The 23850-nt window shown below is 32.2% G+C and overlaps 1 protein-coding gene across 1 annotated transcript in view; it reads left to right on the top strand.

The window, feature by feature from the left end:
• sff (BRSK family serine/threonine-protein kinase sugar-free frosting) overlaps window positions 1–23850 on the top strand; it is a 649872-nt gene that overhangs the window by 555578 nt on the left and 70444 nt on the right. The window contains exon 12 of the mRNA XM_072526060.1: window positions 13284–13470. Coding sequence (XP_072382161.1) covers window positions 13284–13470 — 187 coding nt within the window. The remainder of the gene's footprint in view (window positions 1–13283; window positions 13471–23850) is intronic.

Here is a 23850-nt window from a genome sequence, read left to right as displayed (position 1 = left end):
ACAACGTGGGGGGCAGATGCTCATATTTCATTAATAATATACAGATTGGCGTCCATACAATGCAAAGAGATCAAGAGGCAGACCACAGATGAGGTGGAAAGATGACATCAGGAAACAAGGAGGTCCCACATGGCAGAGAACAGCTCAAGATAGGGAAAGATGGAGAGAACTGGGGGAGACCTACATCCAACAATGGAAGGATAGAGAATAGGTTCAAAAAAAATACAGATTATATATAAGATCAATTTTAGATTATGGATGCATATTTTACAAGCATTGAACCAAAACTCATCTAAAAAAGTAGATGTGTTATCAAATAAATGCCTCCGGTTATGTATCGGAGCGCTAATAAGGACCCCGACATCAAATTTAAGTATAAAGTGCAATCAACCACCACTGCATTTAAAAAGGAAAGGAAAAGGAAGGAAACCTATATGTGAAAAGTTTAGAATTAAAATCAATGCTAAAGAGAGTTTAATAGAGGATAAGTGTCAAAAACTTTTTATACATGATCTAATGAGTGAATACTGAAGAATAAATCTACTTTACTACTTGTTGAAACCTACAACAACTTGCGCCAATTTAAGAATAAATTATACACATCAAGAATATCACAATCACAATAAATTATACACATCAATATACAGCCAATTCACATGAGAGATTATTCGAATTTACCCAGCGAATCTAAGAAACTATGTGAAACAATTGTTTATTGATTATCAGAATTAAAAATTGTCCAAATGTTTATTTATAGGTACTGGTGTTATTATCGAAATATGTTAAATATAAAATTTATCAAATAATTTCAATATTGTGTGTATGCAAATCAAATAACGTCAAATAATGTTGAATTAACGTTTCTTCTTCTTTTATGGTGCACTATGTTATGAGCAGCGTCTCTTACTTGGGTGGTGGATTTTACACAAAACTGGAATGTTTCTCGCGTGGGTTTGTATAAGACTAAACTATATGTAAACGCGCTGAATAAGCATTGCCTCCATTAACGAGGGAAGATGTCTACAGGAGCGTATTAGTTTACGTATTCTCGTTCTCCTCCATCAATCCTCCCGGTCCAAGGCATTCTCCTCCTCTAAACCTCTTGATTCTATCGCCTATCTATCTACCTCTATTCTATCTAAATATATTGAATTCTTCATAGGTTAAAACCTGTTCCACTATGACTGTAGAAAGATGTATTTTACGCCTTTTATACCAGCTTCAAACAATCTACCAAAATGGGAAGCTGCAGGAGGATTTAAATGCCAAGTAATGACGTCATTTTTATCAAAATTTAAATGTCTTCTAAATAGGATTTTATTACTACAAAATTTGTTGCGCAATTAGAACTTTGTTGCGCCACTAGAATAGACAACGGAGCAACGTCCTCGACATGCTATAAAACGTCTGAATGAGGCTAAAAATGTTTCGTTACTAAGTTCATATACCAATTCTAAGTGCAATGCCTTAGTGGCAAAACATACAAACATGCAAATATAGTTCGTTTAAAATTTTTAAGCTTAAAATGGTTCAGCCTTGGATATTCGTAGGTCGGGAACAGCCCCCATAGGTGGCAAATTGTTTTGTGACAAGGCGAAGTGCGTACCTTGAATTCCTGCATATAAATGTACAATATCAACTTCCGAAATAAGCAATTTGATCAAATTATCCTTGGAAGATAAAAGAAGAGGAAAGCGCTTGTCATACACTAATTCTGACAGGCTAAGTCTTCTTCCCACTCTTAGGTGATCATATGATTCACAGGAGGGATTTTATTGTTTCAAATATTTGCATTTAACAGAATTATCCTTGTCCTGAAAATGTGAAAATGGGAGAGACCTATGTCCAGCAGTGGACAGAAGAGGTTGCATGATGATGGTGATCCTTAACTTGTTCTATTTCCTTTATTGCACTAATCTAATAAGTTGATTAGTAGCATTACTTTGCTCCTGAATAGAAAGCTTTCCAACTGTTCGTTGATCGGCTAATTTTAGGTTACCAACGAATCTAAAAACATATGAAAAGATGCGTTTCAATTTTTTAAAAGGAAGAAAATCGATTACAGAGGTTATCGATAAATTCATCATATGGAAAAAGATAAAAGACAACTTCTCTATTTCAATTCCTCATTATGTTGGATATAAAGGAGAAGAATGACCATTTATTTTCAGTAGTGCGAACGAACTCCGGAGATACCCACCAAGCAGGAGTATTTAAGAAATCCTCAGGGAAAAGTCCACCGGATTCGTGAACCGCACTATTTAATAAAAAGGGGAATATATCGCCAGTGTTTTGAAGCAACCCTGGTTTGTATGTAAGAAATTCTGTTACTAACAAAGATTTTCCACTTATATGGCTGTAAATTAATCCAATGAACTAAAACAGTCGAATCTGACCATGCGTAAATTCTACTAAACGGGATATTAAGAGTTTGCAGTAAATAAATATTAATTTACTAAAAATTACTGCAGCATTGAGCTCAAGACGAGAAATAGTTTGTACTCTGGTAAGAGACATCTTTTTTTGGACTAAAAGAAAATAAGTTTTAATGACTCCTGTATCATAACAAACACGAAAGTATTTATCAGCAGAAGGTAAACATCAAGAGGCGTCGAAAAACCCATGAAGCTCACAGAAAACAACTCCATTCAAAGGAATATGATGAGGTATAGAAAACAGTAAAGACAGTAAAGTCAATTTAATTTTAAATTATTCCCACCCTGAAGTAAAAAAAAAGGTAGAGTTGCGCCAAAAAAAGGTTCTGTCACTATCAAAGTGACAGAATTAAGGACACCATAAGGATCAAATATGTGAACTATTTGACTTAAAAGATTTCATTTTGTACAGGAAGCTTAAAGAGGAAGAATTTTGTGAAAAAAAATCATCAGTTGATGGATTCCATCCAAGTGATAATACCTTTAACGAAGATTGATCTAAGTAAAGTGAAAAAGACTGTTGCAGAATATGATCCCAAGGAATATTAGCGAGTCAGAATAATTGAGGGTCATTACTTATCTGTTTTCGTAACTCAAATTCACCACGTTTCAATAAAGACATTAATTCTTTTATAACAAGAACACTATTTTGTAAAGAATCTTTCCTGACACATTATCTACGTAAGTATCATTTAGAAGTATATATGAGACCACAGGTAAGTCTGGTTTCCCGAGTGAGAGCTGCTGTAGAGTACAAATTGCAAAATATGGTAAGCTAGACACACCGAAAGTAACCCGAGTAAGGTCATATTCAGCAATAAATTCATGTTCCGAAAAACGTCAAAGTATCCTTTGAAAACTGTGTTGCTCAGGAGCGATAAGAATCTGTGTAAATATCGATTTAATATCTGAAGTAAAGACATATTTATGAAATCTGAATTTAAGCAATAAATTTAAAAGATATTTTCTAATTTTGGACCTGGATTAAGGTATCGTTTAAAGACTGAAAGTTAGTGGCGTGTATGGAAGTATAAAACACATCGTGCAATGGAGTAGTACTGGACACCTTGTAGATACAATGGTGTGATAGAAAATAAAAACGATAATAAGCATTATTTATGACCATACTTTTGCCGTACTTGGTTGAATAGGGATAATTATTATCTATGAAACTTTTGATGAAGGTTGAATATTGAATCTTAAGTGATTTATTTTTGGCAAATCTGCGCTGTAAAATACTAAATCTTTGTAAGGCTAAACGTTTTGTTTCGCTGAAAGAAGGTATTTTGTTTTAAAATACAGATTTACTACAAATCTGCCCTCGGCATTTCTATAGGTAGTATAAGAATATAACTTTTTACAGTCTTCCAAAGAATAAGATTTAACGTAATGACGGTATTAGATTTTTGTTTCGATACAGGGCAGCGACAATCCGCTTATACGTATTTCGACCTCTTTAGGTCTCCTCGGAACGGTATAGCCACTGCTCTGAATCAAAACAAAAATCTTTTCCGTCCTAGACAATAGTTATCAAAATATCTACGGACGTAACTACGCCATCTAAAAACAAAAATCAAACGATTTCTACCTGGCGAAACTGAATTCAACTTGTGACCACTGTGCTTTCTAAAACTTGCAAAGCAAACAGCTTGATAAATTACTCGGCAAGGGAATCTAAAATTACATTCCACATGCCGTTCATCATGGTCAAAATTCGTAGTGAATTCAGTGTCTGGTACTCCAAACGGAGTAAAGTAATAAAACATAATGACGTTATTAGATTTTTGTTTCGATACAGGGCAGTGACAAGCAAGCCGCTTATATGTATTTCGACCTCTTTAGGTCTTCTCAGAACGGTATAGCCACTGCTCTGATCCAAAACAAAAATATTTCCCGTCCTAGACAATAGTTATCAAAATAACTGTATACGGACGTAACTACGCCATCTAAAAACAAAAAGAGAAATTAATCGATTTCTACCTGGCGAAACCGAATTCAACTTTTGACCACTGTGCTTTCTAAAACTTGCAAAGCAAACAGCTTGATAAATTACTCGGCAAGGGAATCTAAAATTGTATCCCACATGCCGTTGAATTCGGTTTCGCCAGGTAGAAATCGTTTGATTTCTGATAAACTGCGTAAGCTTTCACGGCCATCGTCTAACTTGTTAAACTGTCTGTTAGGCCGTTGTCTTCTGAGATTAGCTCTCGACGTTTCGCCAACACTAGAGGTTGGCATCTTTTGGAGATGTTACTGTATTGCTCGTAAACTGAAAATGACGCTGCGTTGTACTACGGAGGCAATATTTATATTTCCCACTCGCCTCCCCTCCACTGGTTTCGGCTTGAGGGGGCGTGTCGTTGTTTGTAGTAGCTTTATCTTCGTGTTTGGCGGGAAGGGTGTTTGTGGATTTTAATATTGGTATCCATGTCTTGTTAATTTTTAGTCCCTCTTCTATCCGATTAAAATTATTTGGGTGCTTATATATATCCACCGCTTCCCGATACAACCGTGGGTAGTACTGTGAAGTTTTGTCCAGCATCTGCGTTTCTTTAAAGAGTATTCGATGTTCTCCGCTTCCCAAAGCGTGTTCGGCAACGGCAGATTTGTCGATGTGTCCTAAACGACAATGGCTTTTATGTTCATTTATCCTTGTGTTTGTGTGTCTTTTCGTGTTTCCCACATATACCATTCCACATGTGCATGGTATTCGATATACTCCGGCCGTTGCTAATGGGTCTCGTTTGTCTTTCACCGATCTTAAACAGTCCTTGATTTTCTTTGTAGGCTTGAAAATGGTCTTTACGTTGGCTTTCTTAAGTATTCGCCCAATTCTGTCCGTTACCCCGATATGTAGGGCAAGAACGCTTTGCCTTTACATTCTGCTTCTTCGTCCTTTCTTCTAAAGATGTTGTTCATCGCTTTATGTTTTTCTCTTCTGGTATAGCCATTGGAGGTGAGCGCTTTTTCAATATGAAGAAGTTCACTTTGGAGATGCTGTGGTTTACAAATTCTCTTCGCCCTCTCCGCCAGAGTTTTGATGATACCTTGTTTTTGGCCTGAATGATGATTTGAGCTCCTGTTTAGGTATCTGTCCGTGTGTGTAGGTTTTCGATACACTTTATGTCCTGAGTAACCTTCCTTTTGATCTACTAATACATCTAGTAACGCTAGTTGTTGATCTTCTTCTGTTTCCATGGTAAATTGAATATTTGGATGTAGTGTTTTTATATAGGACAGGAAATCATTCAGTTTTTCTACTCCGTGACCCCAAATTACAAAAATGTCATCGACGTATATAAACCATACTCTTGGCCTGTATGCTCTTGAAGATGTGACAAGTTGTCTAAGAAAATTTGAGTAGTTGGCATGTTTTGACAGATTTGAGGAAGAATTATTGCAGCTACCTCGCAATTAAAATTTATGCCATAAGACGAAGAAATTTATTATTTTACGCCTAATTTGGCTGGAGTGCACATTCTATCAAGACCCTGTATAAATAAAACTGCACTGAATTTAGGAAAACTTAATTTGCTTGCACATTTTTTACTAGTGAAGTTAGTAGAAATTGACCAAAAACATAGATTTTAGCTGTAGCTAGCAAGTCATTATTTATCAAAATATTTGATGGCGGAAATAAAAGGCATAGGATCGTTCGATGAACCAGCAAATTCGTTATGAGAAGAAGAAGAATGATCGCTTGCATTAAGATTATTAAAAATGAAAAGTAGTATGATGATTTTTATTACAATATGTACATCTTCTGGATGAAAGGCACTTAACCGTATCATGAGTATTAGACAAGTAGTTTATATAACATTTATTTTGTTTATCAAAGTCGTTTGCAAAGCAAACGCAAAACGTTTTTGCTGTGATTCAACAAGAAATTTACTATTTTATAATTTAAATTATTTGCTGCATATAATTACAGCATGATCGGAACCACAAAATAGATACTTGTTTCTGACAGAACTGGTCATAAATGTAAAAGTTTGACGAAATGAATGCCTTATGTTATTAGAATTATCCGAACTGATAGATTTAACATTTTTGCTGACCTATCTTTTATATGACTCCAATGAATGCAACGCTGCAATGCGAACTTATAAACTTTCTCAAAAGTAGGTACATTTTTTGAAGCAAAGTGTAACTCAAAAGCTTTGACTGTTTCTACATTAAATTTGTCAGTCAGTAAATTCATGAGAATAAAGTCCTATTGAGCGGGAGAAAAAACTAATTTTTCTAGAGAGGCTGAAAATAGCTTATCTTATAACTTCCTAAGTGAATTAGGATAATCAGTTTTAACCACACTGGCATTTTAAATATTTTTCCATAAAATGCTCTAGATAAGTCTCGTTTACCTTCATAGCTATCATGATCAATTATGGTCTTGTGAGTTATTATATAATTACAATCGTGTAGCTTAATGCTTTTGACTAAATTGTAAGGCACTCCCTTAAGTGATTGCAGAAGATAACTTATTTTTTCGTTATTATAAAGATCAAAATTATTATGCACAACAGCATTATATAAATCTATAAATGTGGAAAAATCGGTAATCTCGCCACCAAATACACTAAAATTTAGTTTTGGAAGATTTACATTAATTTTTAAATAGGTGGATCAGAGGATACATTCTGAGTTTCACTAGCAATAATGTTTAATGCTGAATGATATTTAAAATAAAGAGAAGCTATTTTATTAACACGACTAGCGCATTCAAATCTAATAATTTCTTTCGTATCTAAATCTAGGTCTTCCTCAACAGGAATTAAATTAATAAACGCATGTTGATCATTAAAACTAGTATTGACATTTTCATAATATTTTGCAGCAAATAAAAACCCTGGAATTAATGAAGCATCAACTAACACTTCATCTGCAAGTTTTTCCATTTGTTTAATTTTACAAATGTCAATGTTTCTCAATGCACGCGAACGGACAATTCTATTTAAATTTCTGGACGTCATTATGATTTATATAAGGAAATATTTGTGTAACACTAAAACATTTAAAGAAGTTCAGTATGTACTTAAATGTATAATACTTTTATAGTTATGAAACTCAATAAGTATTAGTAAGTGTTATAATGATTTAATTTGCCTACCACATTGGGTATCACGTATAACAATATATAATTGTTTATAGGGGGTTGAAAGTGGGGACTGAGCAATTAACGGCCAATCTTATTTTGGTTGAAGATCTGTGGTCGTAGGTAAGTATCTTTATTTGAGGTCCCAGTAAGTGGAAACTACAAAGGAAGAAATCAAAAAAATACTTACAGAGATTTCCTGGGCAGACACAAGCAGGTTCCTAAACTATTTAAATTGGACACCGTTTAAAAGAATCTTGCTGAATAGAAAGAAAGGCTGTTCTTTTCTAAAAAAAAATTAATAGGTGAAAATATTTTTAAATGTTAATGTTTTAAATGGTTTAAAAATAAAGGAAATAATTTTCAACTCCTGGTTTAAAGAGAAACATTACATATTTATTATTACTTCACATCAACAGTTATTACAAATATTATTAACAAAATTTATCAACAAACCTTACAGTGGAGCTATTTGTAGCAGTTTAAATCATTATTATAAATCAAAATATCATAGTTTTGATCGACATTGCTTATATTGAGGTTAACCTTTAAACAAAACAGAATTCAAAATTATAGTTATGTACCAAATAACAGAAAAGGATAATACTGAATGTCATATATAGAAATAAAATATTAAACATTTTTCAAATATTAATTAAATATTCACCAGCTACCAGCTCAACAAAGGCAGGTGGCCAACAAAGTAGTTTAAGCAAGCTTCGCTATGGTTATCCACTAGGTAGATAACCAAAATAGCATCAACAAAGATACAGTTGACTATAACAATGAATTTTCGAAATTCCAACTACTGGTTGAAAATCTAACTACCACAAAAAGAAGAAAAACAGCGAAAAATATCCAAGTCAGGAAATTCCAGAAGGACAAAAGAAACAAAAAAATCCAAAATGTTAATACACAATCTATACACAAACAGTTCAGACTCAAACTAATATTTATAAAAGAAACAAAAAAATCGTCTTCCAAAGAAACAAAAAAGTTACGATAGTCCTCCAAAGGAACTCACATCAACATCACTACAATCTTCCAAAGGAACAAGAAAATTATTACAGTCCGTCGTCACTAATAAACAAATTCGTAATGTTGGATCTAACATACCAACAATATAACAGTAGAAGTTAAAAAGTGAAACACTTTTAATCCTAATCGAATTCAACTTGGTACACAAATTTTAAACTTAATGGCAATAAGAGTAAAGAAGAAGAGTGTATATACAAAAGGCGAAAACTAATGCTTATCTTCTGTAGAAGCCCAACAGGTCACCTAGCGGACGAATCAAAAAATCATCGCCCTAGCCGTTCCTCTCGAGACAACTAATAAGGTCAAAGACACAGTTTGGAAAAGAAATAAAAGGGCACCATTAAAAAATCAACCTCATCATTCTACCGATGATAATTGAATCTAACATCTCATACAAATCACAAAGAAATGTTTACCATTCTTCAGCAAACCTCGAACAGACTCACAACAATATAAGACTTTTAACGAACGTCTCATAGGCGACATACACAACATTTACACAATAGGCAGCGGCAGGTACTTTCACCTCTGCATAACAAAGCGTCACAATGGAAAATGCAAGTGTTTTTACTATTCGGTCTATTAAACTATAATAAAAGACCACAAAAATGTCAACTCACGAATGCTGCTGGCAGCTCAGTCTTACTTCAACAGAAATATCCAAGGATACAAAAATCTAGATCACGTGCCTGTACGTCCTACAGGATATCTCAAAAAACAATAATAAAACCACAAAATATGTTTCAGTACCATTAACATACATCTACTACAACATCTGACCACACAAAGACAAAACATTAACTGACAGAAGAAACATAACAATATTTTCGCTCGACATCACTAACAAATCGGTTGTCATATCATTATTTCTTCTTACTTGTACAACAAAAAAAAACACGAAAAACACAGACTGCCAAAGACATAAAACATTTTCTTTTTCGGGAAATAAAATTTTTTTCCACAGTACCTAGACTATGAAACTTTCCAAAAAAAAAATAAATTTATAACTGATCTCCTATATCTGTCTGACGAATTACATCCATAGATTTCTGAACGATACAAAACATTAATTAATTAAAAACATCCAAAATTAAAGAAAAAAAAATCTTCATTATTCCTCTAGAAAAAATTTCACCTAACTTTTACGTACGAATTGAGTCATCGTTCTCCTCAGCTGTACTTACATAAACAACTTAGAAAGTTAACTTTGGTATACCAAAAATATTTCATAAACAATATTAAACAAACAAAACAATATTATTCAAATAATACTCATTCTTCACATAGGAGATGTTTATTTATTAGACGAATAGCAAATTTTACAGATTGCAAAATCCGACCGATAAAGAGTTTGGTTCATAAAATAAAAAATAGACGAAAATATTTTAACTTACTTTTAAGCACACAAATAGGCACACGCACACTGTATCATAATACTTTCTCAATATCAATGAATACCGTATGAACGTTTGTTTCTATATTCCTGTTTTTTCCATAAACTGTCTTATAATGAAAATTGCATCTGTTGATCTGCCTTGCATAAAGTCAAACTGATTATTGGATATTTCAATTTCTTCACATATCTGTCTATCGATTACTCTCTCTCATATTTTCATGGCGTGGCTAAGTAGTTTTATAGCTCTGTAGTTTGTACATTGTTGTATATCTCGCTGATTTTTGTAAACAGGTACTAATATACTGCTTCTCCATTCGTCTGGTATTTGACCAACTTCCATATTTCTATTAAATAAACCTGTTAGCCAACTTCTTCCAGTCTCTCTAATTGCTCTGCACACTTCTCCAGGAATATCATCTGGTCTTACTGCTTTTCTGTTCTTTATTTTTTGAATTACTAGAACCACTATCTCGTTTGTTATTTTGGTGACCATTGCTGTTACTGCTTCCGTTATCTCAACTGTTTTTCTGTTAAATTCCTTATTTAATAAACTGTAAAGTATTTTTTTTATCTGTTTTTAACTCTTTTTGTGATTTAGTATTTAATTTTTTCCATCTCGGTTACATCTAATCTAATTAAAATCTTTTCCCTTCCCTGATATCAAGTTAATTGTATAGATTTGAATACGCTTTCGATTTAGCTTTTGCTACTGCTACTTTTGCTTCCTTTTTGGCGACCGTATAGTTTTGAAGATCTGCGTCCGACCTCTTTTCTTGCCACTAGTTATATAATTTTTCTCTTCTCTTTAATTTTTTCATTTGACCTCTACCAGATTGCTTTATTCTTAAACTTCTTTCCTGGCGTAAGTATTTCAATAGCAGTATCTATAATGATACTGACGCCCATCTTAATCCTAATTGTTTTATTACTTCTTTTTATGTTACAACATAAATTTTTTCTACTAGTTTTGTCCTTAATAGTGCTTCATTCTCATCTTTTAACATTCATCACTTTATTTTTTGTGGTTCTCTTCGATATTTTGGTTTAATTTCGCTTTTTACTTTGATGTATAGCACAAGCAACTTATATTGTTGGCTACTGATTATTACCTTGCAGTCCTTACATTCATATATATCTTCTTTTCTTGTTATATAATAATCTGTTTGGGAGTGGTTTTGTCCACTTATGTACGTAATACACATAAGTTGAGTTTCTCTCTTTTGAAAAAATGTGTTAACGATTGCCATATTTTTTTAGTTCCAAATACTTCCAATACTTCTTCATCAAGAAGAAATTCTAGTGCTCGTTCTTATAACTTCTATTACATTGTCATTTTACTATCAGCAATTATATCAACTCCATTCCTAATTTAAATTTTTTCTAAGTACCACAATTTGTATCCTTTACCCAGTTTTTTCTCCCTTTTTTCTTTCCACCTAGTCTCCTGAATGCAAGCAATTTGTACTGCCTATTATATATAATTTATACTGTTTATACTGTTTTTTATGTGGTAAAACTTTCAAGATTACAAAACCCTATCCTAATTTTCTAATCTATAATGGTGTTTCCCCTGAAATAGTCCTCACCCGAAAATCCGAGCGGAGCCTCAGTTTGCCTCCGGAACATTATACCTCAGGAGATGTTATTATTTCAGTATAATGTTTATTACATTGGAGAAAATTACAGATTATTACATATTACATATTATTTCCTGAAAATATTTTCGGACATTTGATACCTGAATGCCTTTTCTAGTAGCATCATATTCTGTACGATTTAAGGAACACACCACCAATGCAACAAAAGTGCGGCATTACCCACACCCGCTTGTATTTTTTTAATAAGCCTTGTAAATCAATATATTGTTGCCCGCATTCCGCCACTAGGAGGCGCGTACTTTATTCTAGACGTTTTATGTATATGTTGCGTGTGTAATAATTGTATTTAATTTTATTTAATTTTTTTTTATTTTTTTTTATTTTATTTAATTTTAGTTAATTTTATGTAATTTTATTTAATTTTCTTTAATTTGATTTAATTTTATTTAATTGTATTTAATTTTATTTAATTTTATGTAATTATATTTAATTTTATTTAATTTTATTTAATTTTATTTCATTTTATTTCATTTTATTTTATTTTGTTTCATTTTATTTCATTTTATTTAATTTTATTTATTTTTATTCAATTTTATTTATTTTTATTTAATTTTATTGTATTTTATTTAATTAATTTTATGTAATATTATTTAATTTTATATAATGTTTTATGTAACATTACTTAATTTTATTAAATTTTAGTTTATTTTATTATATTTTATTTAATTTTATTTAAAATTGATTTAAAATATTTCTATGAAAAAAAAAATTAAATAAATTCAATAAAATTGAGCAAAATTAATTATTTAATATTATTTAATTTATTTTATTTTATTTCATACAAAGACTTTAAATCAAAATTAGCTAAATGGGTCTAGCCGTTCTCTAGATGTTATAAAAAATATATTAATTATATAAAATTATACTAAGTGTATATGTGTGTTTAAATATATTACGGTGTACCGCAAGGTTAGTACACGCGTCTCGATTTTTTGAATCTCGCTAAATTGGATTTAGGGTCCGAGCAAAACATCATACTAAGCGATAAGAAGTATTCACTTCAAAAACAGTTATTTCACTGGAAGAAATTATAAGATAATTTTTAGAATTCAATGTTAGCTATTTTCAAATAAATAAGTGATGCAGGAGCTTTTAATCGAGGTATTATTTACCATTATTATTATTAGGTGTCCAAAAATTTATTAGTTTAAATTTTAGGGCTTTAAAAATAATTGCGGGACAGACTATATTATAGTTTACATAAAATTATCAAAAGACAAGAGATATGCAGGATTTTCACATAGTGCCACTGATGAATAACGATGACTATATCACGAAACTAATTGCAAAAGAAATAAGACTCAGAAGTTATAACATGAACAGCAAAGGACCAAAAAAAAATAGCTTTTTGAGATTCGAAGAGTATAATATTAGAATAAACCATATTATACTGAAGCGAATAGAACTGTGAAGCGGAATATAGTGGCGGTGCCATGTACAGCGAATAGATCAATAAGAGATTAATAAAAATACCACAATAAAAAGAGAAAAGAGAAGAAAAAAAAAATTGGTGGAAAAAGTTAGAAACAAAATTTTAATGAATTGGTGAAGAGTAAGAGTAAGTTTTCTTGAAATAGAAAAATTTAAAAGTATCACGTAGCTATACGTATTTATGGGCTGGAAGTAGTCTGTATGTTATTTATTTATGTAGATTTTTTTTATAGATAGCAGAATTAAGTCATTCTGTCTCGAGTCCCATGTCGTTTAGAGTGGAATACAAAAGAGGAACAACAGGCCCAGCGATGTTCCAAAGGCACGTTAGATTTCAAGTAGATATTTCTCCAATAATCAAACAATCAAGGGATAACACCAAAGAGCATCTTTTTGCTATTACCTTTACATTACTCTCAGGTAAGTTATTTGAGTTTATTTTTACGATATTTTAAAGATAATTAGTGTGTTAAAAAATACCTTTATTTCAAGTGCTAGTCTTAAAAGTTACTGAGCCTGTTTAATTTTTCACATGCGAAAAACATGTGATATTTTTGGCTGTATTAATTATTATCATTCTTCACCTCAATTTTAAAATCATTACTCTACTCCAACCCTTAGTAATAATTCCTACTCCCACTTCAACCCCACTCCTTTAGAAATACAGACAGTTTTAAAATAACGAAAGAAAAAGACTCTCGACTGTTGACTACCGCCAGAAACAGACGCACTCTCTCTCGACTATTGACTGCCGCTAGTAACAGACATTCTCTTTCTTTCTCTAATAGTTCGCGAAAAATACCGCGAATCCTCTTTTTAATCGTATAGACAACAGACGCAAATATACTCTATCCCTTGATCTTAGTGTTAATACCGCGAGACACGTGTGTAGAAACCAGTAAAGACAGCTCCCCTCATACGAGAAACAACCGCGTGTAAATATCGCGAACGAAACCCTCTAAATATCGCGAGTGTATGTAATAGCCATATTGGTAAGATCTTTTAAAAATTTGATTTGGTTATTATCTGTAGGTATCATTCTTTACTACCTCTCCTAATTATTTTGAACAAGCCCTATTTAATACAGTTCTCATACTCTAAAATTATATGAATAATTTCACATATGTACACGCTTTTTTGTACATATTGTGGTCTAATTTCACTAAGCTCGTTAAAGCACACTAATGTTGTCTATCAGATACCCTGTTCAGAATGCAACTCCTGCTACATTGGCCAGATCAGTCGGTCTCTTCTAGGGCGTATAACTTCACACAAAAGCGACATTAGACTTTACAAACCCTCTTGTGCCCTTGCACAACACGCCATTTCCACCAAATATCACATTGACTTCACAAATACCAAAATACTGGTGAGACAAAAGAACCATTAGAAACGCTCCTTTATTGAAATGTGTGAGATCCTCAAGAACTTATCGGCAATAAACAAAAGAACCGACATCGACAATTTGAGCCAAGTTTACCAATCTCTCATCTTACGAAATAAATAACACCTATTCTTTAGTTAAAATTTGGCTTATTTCCCATTCAAAATAATAACACAATCATCCCCTATTTCTAAGTTTCATTAAAACATAAATTAAAAATAATATATCAAATAGTTCCGCCATAGAAATCCACCCGTTCAACTAATCATGCAATGACTCCTGTAGAAGTTCATAATTGTCTCAAACCTTGGAATTTGGTGACATATGGCCCTTAAAAAATTTTCGGTATCGCGTCACGTTGTTTGCATACATTGCAATAAATCAGAGCTTTGTTTGCCTTCAGTGGAGAACTATCTAAATAAAGCCAAATGTTCGTTTAAAAATTTTTAAATCTTCGTATCTACGAATATGAATATTATTTTCTGCAGAGTTTGTGTGTTTTTTGTTTTGTTTTTTTTTTTGTTAAGTTAGTTTTAAATAATGAGTAAAGTTTACAGTAGATATAATAACATCGATAATATACTACATATTGAGTTGTAAGTTATGAACTATAAACATCTGTATTTCTTATAAACTCTATGTCATCTGTTATATTTTAGAGAACTGATGAAGCTTTGAACTTTTGAAGGATACCATTGGAGATTCGCAGTTTGGGTTTCGGAATTCTCTTGGGACAAGAGAAGCACTTTTTAGTCTACAGGTACTCATCCAGCGCTGTAGAGATATGAACAAAGACGTGTACATATGCTTTATAGACTACGCAAAAGCATTTGATAACGTAAAGCACGAAAAGATAATTGAAGTTCTTCATAAGATCGGAGTCGACTACAGAGACATTCGAACAATAGCGAGTCTCTATTGGGGTCAAACAGCTAAAGTGAAAGTAGGATCTACATTGACCAATAAAATTGGGTTCAAGAAAGGGGTACGACAGGGCTGTATCTTGTCTCCTATTCTCTTTAATATATACTCAGAAGAAGTATTTAAGACAGCGCTGGAGGAAAGCACAGAAGGCATAAAGATAAATGGAGAAATAATTAATAACATAAGGTATGCTGATGACACTGTGATTCTAACAAGTAGCATGGAGGAACTGAGTTGCCTAATGAGTAAGATACAAAAAACAAGTGCACAATATGGACTCAGACTAAATATCACAAAAACCAAATGGATGTTAGTAAGCAAAACCCAACAACCATCACAGCAACTGATATTAGACAATGAAAGAATTGAACACGTGGATTCGTACATCTACTTGGGAACAACAGTTAACTCAAATTGGGATCAAGTGAAGGAAATACGTATAAGAGTAGAAAAGGCAAGAGCATCGTTCACTAGCATAAAGCAAATTTTCACCTCTAGAAGCCTCACCCTACCTCTCAAAATTCGACTTCTGAAATGTTATGTGTTCCCGGTTTTGTTATATGAAATGGAGGCGTGGACAATGACCGCAACATTGATGAAAAAAGTAGATGCCTTTGAAATGTGGGCTTACCGACGTATATTACGTATATCCTGGACTGAGCACGTGACCAACGAAGAGGTACTACGCCGGATAGGTAAAGAGAGAGAGGTAGGAATAAGTATAAAGAAAAGAAAGTTGGAATACTTGGGTCACGTTATGAGACATAATAAATATAGAGTACTACAGCTGATCGTTCAAGGGAAAATAGACAGCAGAAGGGGTCCAGGGAGGAGAAGATACTCGTGGCTCCAAAACTTGCGGCAATGGTTCGGATTGTTATCTGCTGAACTATTCAGATCTGCCGTAAACAAAGTCAAAATAGCCATGTTGATTGCCAACGTTCGGAACGGACAAGGCACATGAAGAAGATGAAGCTTTAGAAATATAAAGCGAAACGTCTTTGATAAACTTATGAAGCAGTTGACTTCTTTTTTTATTTGCAACCTGAATGACCGAATAAACCTCTGAATTCACTAGTTGAATACTTAGAACACTAGAAATATAAATTGACGGTCGTAGTCTTTACAATATATATATATATATATATATATATATATATATATATATATATATATATATATATATATATATACGTGTATATGTTTCTCGATATACAGTATAGGTAAAATTTTATGGTCGGTATGGTAAAATTGAAAAGGATATCTAACACAGATATAAAATCATATTTTCAGCGAATAGACAAAGATAACAATCATATTTCCCCTTGGTCTCCCCTCCATATTTCTTATTGCTGCCCATTGCCCAGTAGTAAGAAGATTAGTTCCGATTAGTTTCGATCTAAGATATACATATCTCTGGTTCCGATCCTAAGAAACTAGAGGTGGGTCGTTGACATTTTTATCGGAACCGTTTTTCGTAAACTGTAACTAGTTGATTGTTTATCAGTAGTTTCAAATAAACGAGTACACAAAAAACATATTGGCTATTATATTGAAAGAATCTAACGAAGGATATATTTATTATAACTTAAAAAATAAATTAAACAATACAAATAGTACTTACATTTACATGACACATTATTAAATCACGAATCGTCTAAATTAACTTTTAAAAACATACGTTTTTCCACTTTTCTTGTTAAGCGTGTTCTTCTTTTATTTAAAATTAAACCAGATTTTGAACTGTGTTCACAAGGAACAGATTTTGTTACAATACTGATATTATATTTTATGAATATAATGGTTAAGTTAGGATATACATGGCGATGGTTTTTCCACCCCTGTAATGGACAGTTACAATCTCCGTTCGAAATTTTTTGTGGTTAATATCATCAGACAAATACATGTCGACTTCTTTTATATCTCTAGATACAGGTGTATTTTTAGATGAGTCATGTCCAATAAATTCATCAAAAATACACCATGGACTTAAGTCATCTTTATCAGTTTCTTTTTCTTGTACTGGTTGATTTTCACTAGTACAATCTTCTTTTTCTTTTTTTTTTATAGAAGTAACCAGCTTCTTAACTTTTTCTTTTGTTTTTATATCTCGGTATTCTGATTAATGAATGAGTTTCGATTCACGATTGATCTGCATTTTCGATTTCAAATCTTTATTGATAGTTCGTCAAATGATTTATTTATTGTAAATATTCAATTAGGAATTATTTTTTTAGTCAAAATTATTGACCTTATATTAGAATAATAATTTTATTTTTAAAAAATGCACATTTGTAGAAGATGCAGCTTTTATGGTCCGCTTTCTGAATATTGCAATGATTGAAACTTCTCCTGACGCATTTTTGTTCGTTTCGACTACTTCTACTACAAGTACTGACATACTGCCACCGCCACCCAAGCGTCAAAAGGTGATGGATACTTTCATTAAAAAAATATTAGTTCAAACAAAAGTAACAAATAGATATGGATTTACTAAACCTATGCAAAGACTCGTTTCATCCATTTTCCATAGTTGAAGAACGAGCTTTTAAAAAGTTTGCAGGGTGGATTCCTGGATATAAACCGCCAACAAGAAAAACTTGTTCATTACGTCAGGTTCATTCATGGACGTATAAACATAGATGGACACAGCAATAAGATACCTTAAACATACACTGTTTTGAAGTTTCGATATTCCTGGACAAGAGGGTAAAGGGGAGTAAAACGGGTATCGATAGACTGTGATACTTCCTCAATGGGCATAAGCGTGCTTGAATTTTTACTCGCGGGGATAATTATTCAGACGTTAATAATTGGAAGTAGTAATAATGTATAAAATCACGTTTTTATAGAAAAAATAAAAAACAATTTTATTTGCTTTAAAATTATTACAATAAAATATAGTTGAGCTCAAGTTAATTTTTTAATAGGTATCAGATAATCCTACGATAAAAAAAAAAAAAAAAACAATTAAAAAATATACATTTGTCAAATTTAAGTACATACCTATATGTATTGATAATGTATTAAAACCATATACCCGAGTCGATAGCCGTAAAGAACGGTTTGCTTTGATATTGCTGTCGGTGCGAGTTTGATAGTGATCGCTATTGTGTTATTTTGTGAATTTGTTTAGTGCAAATTAGGCCCATAATTTGGTATTCCAAAAAATCTAAGTATGGAAGAAGATGCTATTGGAGGTCATAGACCGCCCGATGAATTACATTCCGTAAACACGTCTGAAAAAACTAATATTGATGATAACAGGTCTGTAAATACTTTAATTGATTTTGAAAACCGGTATAAACCCAGCGATAAGGCCCCGTTCTTTGTATATATTGAACACAAAAATAAAAATATCGGTAGGTTATTTCCAATGAAGGTAGGACATTTTTTATTAAATGATTCGTCCATTAAAAATGATGTACTTGATATAAAAACAGTTGGCATTAATAGGGTAAAAGTCATTTTTAAAACTTATTCTATAGCAAATAAAATAATTAATCATGATTTAATAAATAAAAATGATCTTATAGCTTATATTCCAAAATTTTATACACATAGAAAGGGCATAGTCCGTATGGTTGATACTTTCTTTTCGGAGAATTATTTAAAGGATGCGATAATATCCGAGAGACAAGTGGTAAATGTTCAAAGGATGCAACGAAAAGTAACGAACAACGATGGCACAACTCAATTAGTACCAAGACAAATGATAATTGTAGAATTTTTGGGAAACGAGGTTCCACAAAACATAATAATTAATTTATGCAACTTTTCAGTAGATCCATACATACACCCGGTAGTGCAATGCTATAAATGTCTCAGATATGGTCACTCCTCAAAACAATGTAAATCTAAGGACAGTAGATGTAAAAAATGTACAGACACCACCCATACTGTAGAAACTTGTAATGAAAATAATCATTGCATATATTGTAAAACCAACGATCACACCTCGTTGTCTAGAAAATGTCCAATATACGAAAAACAGAAGAAAATCAAAGCAATAATGGCATCAGAAAATATAACATTCAGAGAAGCAGAACAATTACATAACAATCCAAGTTACGCAAAAATAATAACTAATAATAGATTTTCTATTCTAAATAACACTTCCAATTTTCCCAGTTTACCTACCTCGTCTAACAATGTCCCTAATTTCACATTAAATAAACCGGTAAGGAAAACTATTCATATTTCTACAAATAATAAACGTAAAGCAACTTCTCCACCAATTTTACCCCATACCTCTGCGTCAACTTCTATCAAAAGACCTACCCCTAAATCTAATCCTATAATACCCAATCCCTACAGGGACGAATTTATTGACTATAAAGAGAAACTTATATTACTTGTCACATCTCATATTAATCAACTTATGTATACCAATAATCAATCTCAACCTATATGCAATTTAGAAAATGAATTAAGAAAACTTATTTCTAATAATTTAGAAGAAACAGGTAATAACAGAGAAACGGATAATTTAGCGACGAGTGACAATGAAAGCATTCACTCGTATTATTAATTTCCAAATGCACAGTCAACTTACTCAATCTTCCTTAAATATTTTACAATGGAATTGTAGATCGTTAGTAAGTAATAGGGATAGTCTCATAAATTATATTAATGATTCTCATGTAGATATTATAATTTTATCCGAAACTTGGTTGAAAAACCAAATAGACTTTAAATTAAAAGGGTATAATTTTGTTTCAAAATGCCGTGAAAGTGGCTATGGCGGTGTAGGCATTTTCATACTAAAGGGCATTGATTATCAAATAATTAACATTAACTATAATTTTAATACCGGAATAGAAGTGTGTGCAGTCTTACTTAACAAAATTAATATATCTTTTGTGTCTATATATAAACCATCTGACATCAGAGTAGAAAAGACTGATTGGATACATTTATTTGAACAATTCGATTATAATAAAACAGTTTTTTGTGGTGATTTTAATGCCCACCATTACATGTGGGGTCCGATCCCGGATGACCGTAATGGTAGAATATTAGTCGAAAGCATGGATTTTTTCGAATTAGTTTCTCTAAACGACGGATCACCTACTAGAATCGCCGCGAGTGGCAATCATTCTGCCGTTGATTTGACTATCACCTCAGCCTCATTAACAAATCGTATAAACTGGTCAGTATATCCCGACACATTGGGATCCGATCATTTTCCTATTAAAATAGAGCTTAAAATTAATCCTACTTCTTTCCTAATTAATCCATCAACAAAATGGAACGATTGCCGCGCTGACTGGAAGCTATTTCAGACAGATTTAGACAAACAATTATCCACAATTTTATCATCTAATAATCTTTCTAACGATGAGAAGACAGCCCTACTCTTTCAGACTATCTCTCTAGCTGCTTCCAAATCTATGCCCACAAAAAAACCTTTTACTCCCTCAATTCCAAGGCCTTATTGGTGGGATGAGGAATGTACATTCATAATAAAAAAACGATCAGAAGCATTGAAAGCGTATCGAACCCAAAGTAACTATAATAATTACATAAACTATAAAAATATAGCAGCCCAAACTAAACGATTATTTAAAACAAAGAAAAAAAGTAGTTGGATAAATTTTTTAAATAGTCTAAACAAAAGCACACCTCTTTCAAAAATATGGTCAACCGTCAGATCAATTTCCAATAACTATCAGTACAACAAAAAACCTCAACTTTCTGAAAATCTCATTAAACAGATGTTAGACCAACTTGCACCTTCATCTGCCTCTGGTAATGTTGGTAGGATTAAAGAATTTTTTCGTTTTAATACTAGTGTAGATTCCATGTCAAAACCTTTTACTCCTTCAGAACTTGATTTCGCACTAAAAAAAAGCAGAAATACAGCCCCCGGTTTGGACGGTTTTACTTATAAGATATTGGACAAATTGCCGTCAAATGCCAAAGATGTTCTCTTACAAATCTTTAATAGTTGGTGGTTGAAACAAGAATATTGCGATACTTTAAAAAATATTATCATATGCCCTTTACTCAAATTTAACTTAAACCCAGAACTTCCATCATCTTATAGACCCATTTCTCTATTATCATGTGTGACAAAATCCTTTGAAAGGCTTATAAAATTTAGATTAGAACATTTTATTGAAAGTAGTTCAGTTTTTCCCTACTCACAGTATGGATTTCGTAGAGGTCGAGGTACCATTGATGCTCTCATACATTTAGTTACGGATATTCAACTCTGTTTTTCAAAAAACGAATTTATGCTATGTTTGTTTCTAGATTTAAAGGGTGCATATGACGTGGTTGATTTGGATATATTATATTCAAAAATGGTGGGGTGTGGTATTGATAAAAGATTATCTGTAAATATAATAAATTTGTATGTGAATAGAAAAATATACTTACGGGACCATAGAAATGTATTACACGGTCCAAGAATATTATATAACGGTCTCCCACAAGGCTCAATTCTAAGTCCTTTATTATTTAATGTTTATACTGCAGATCTGCATGGTTTGATGGATGAAAAATGCAAAATAATTCAATATGCAGACGATATATGTTTATATACCAGCCATAAATCCTATGAAGATTGTATGTTGAATCTAAAACTTAGCTTTAGTAACTTAGATAAGTGGGTGAAACAAATGGGTTTTAGTATATCACAAGAAAAATCTTCGATTGTATGTTTCACTAGACGTAGACAAAAAGTCACAGGCAAATGCCAGATAGGTGATTATAATTTCCCCTTAGCAGAAGAGTATAAGTATCTAGGCATGATCCTAGATAAAAAACTCTTGTGGTCCAGCCATATAAAGTACGTAAAACAAAAGTGCGAGCGTGGAATTAACCTTCTGCGTTTCGTTTCTAAAAAAAGATGGGGTGCAGATCAAAATATCTCTTTAATGTTTTATAGATCCTACATACGATCCATTCTGGATTACGGCTGTGTTCTTTACGGTTCAACATGCAAAACAAATCTATTAACTCTTGACAGAATACAATTTAAATCAATAAAAATTTGTCTAGGAGCTATGATGTCTTCACCAAACCAAGCAGTTCTAGCAGAAGCCCAGGAACCACCTTTACACATACGTAGGCAAATGTTAGCCAACAAACGTCTAATAACATACAGATCGTTTAATACAACTATGGTTCACAAAATAGGTTTACTTTTGACAGAAAATTTAACAAATTCTTATTGGAGAATAAAAAATTCTCCTCCTCTTGCAGAATCTTTTATCGATACGAATTCATTTCAATCTTATATATTACAGCTCCCAAAATTTCCTTTTTACATACAAGACTTTGAAGTTCTGATAGACAAACCAACCATTATAATGCCCTCTTATTCAGATTTGCCAATTTTAACTAATATTATATTCAAATCCATACTAAGCAAATTAGGGGAAGATTTAACAATAATTTATACAGATGGTTCAAAAACTGTTGAAAGTACTGGTTTCGCTTTTTTTGTTTCAAACAGCAATTATGTTGAGAAATATCGAATTCCTGAATGTTGTTCTATTTTTACAGCCGAGGCTGCTGCTATACAGAAAGCACTAACTTGGTGTGTCACTAATTATTGTGAGAACATCGTAATAGTATCAGATTCTCAGGCAGTATTACAAGCTATTCGTAGCCATCCATTGGATAGTTTTCAAAACTCCATTATACTTGATATCAAAAAATTATTACATGATCTAAAATTCACAAAAAAAACAGTTACTTTACTCTGGGTTAAAGGACATAATGGAGTAATTGGAAACGAATTAGTGGATGGTATGGCAAAAAATACATCTGAGATATCAGAGATTACAAATTTTTACTACTTTAAAGATCTTTTTTCTATTATCAGGAGTATTGGCAGGGAAAGATGGATGTCAAAATATAAAGAGGTTCAGAAGTCTTCAAGAAACCATTACTTTTCTATTCATCCATGCTTACCAAAAAATATTCCCCATTTTAATTTTAACTATAATAAAGTACATTCTTCGTTAATAACCCGGTTAAAACTTAACCATGGCCTCTTTCCAGAGCATCTGCATAGGATTGGAATCTATGAAACCCCTTTCTGTCCTTGTGATGGTAAATCTGTCGGAGATTTGAACCACTTATTTTTCGATTGTCCTAATCATAGGGAACAGACTCGAAGCCTGTATCTAGATTTAATTGATCTCAATATTAGCCTACCAGTTAACATCAGCAATCTGTTATCTTATTCTGACAAATCTATATATAATATTCTAATCAAGTTTATAAACGATTCTAAAATAAAAATTTAAACATCCTTATAACAATTTTCTGTGGCAAAAAGATTTTTTGTCTAATGCCATCTCTCTCTCTCACACACACACACACACAATGTATTAAAACATATTTTTTCAAATTGTGACAAATTTGTTTTAATACAATATGAATAGATTCCTCGTAGTAAGGGTTTCTGCTACAAAAATATTTATTGATCATTCCAAAGCTCTTGCTGGCATTTGACATAAAATTATTTGCAAATA

This window comes from Diabrotica undecimpunctata, chromosome 3 (assembly GCF_040954645.1).
Source record: "Diabrotica undecimpunctata isolate CICGRU chromosome 3, icDiaUnde3, whole genome shotgun sequence".
Taxonomy (NCBI): domain Eukaryota; kingdom Metazoa; phylum Arthropoda; class Insecta; order Coleoptera; family Chrysomelidae; genus Diabrotica; species Diabrotica undecimpunctata.
This window is presented reverse-complemented; position numbering and strand designations above follow the sequence as displayed.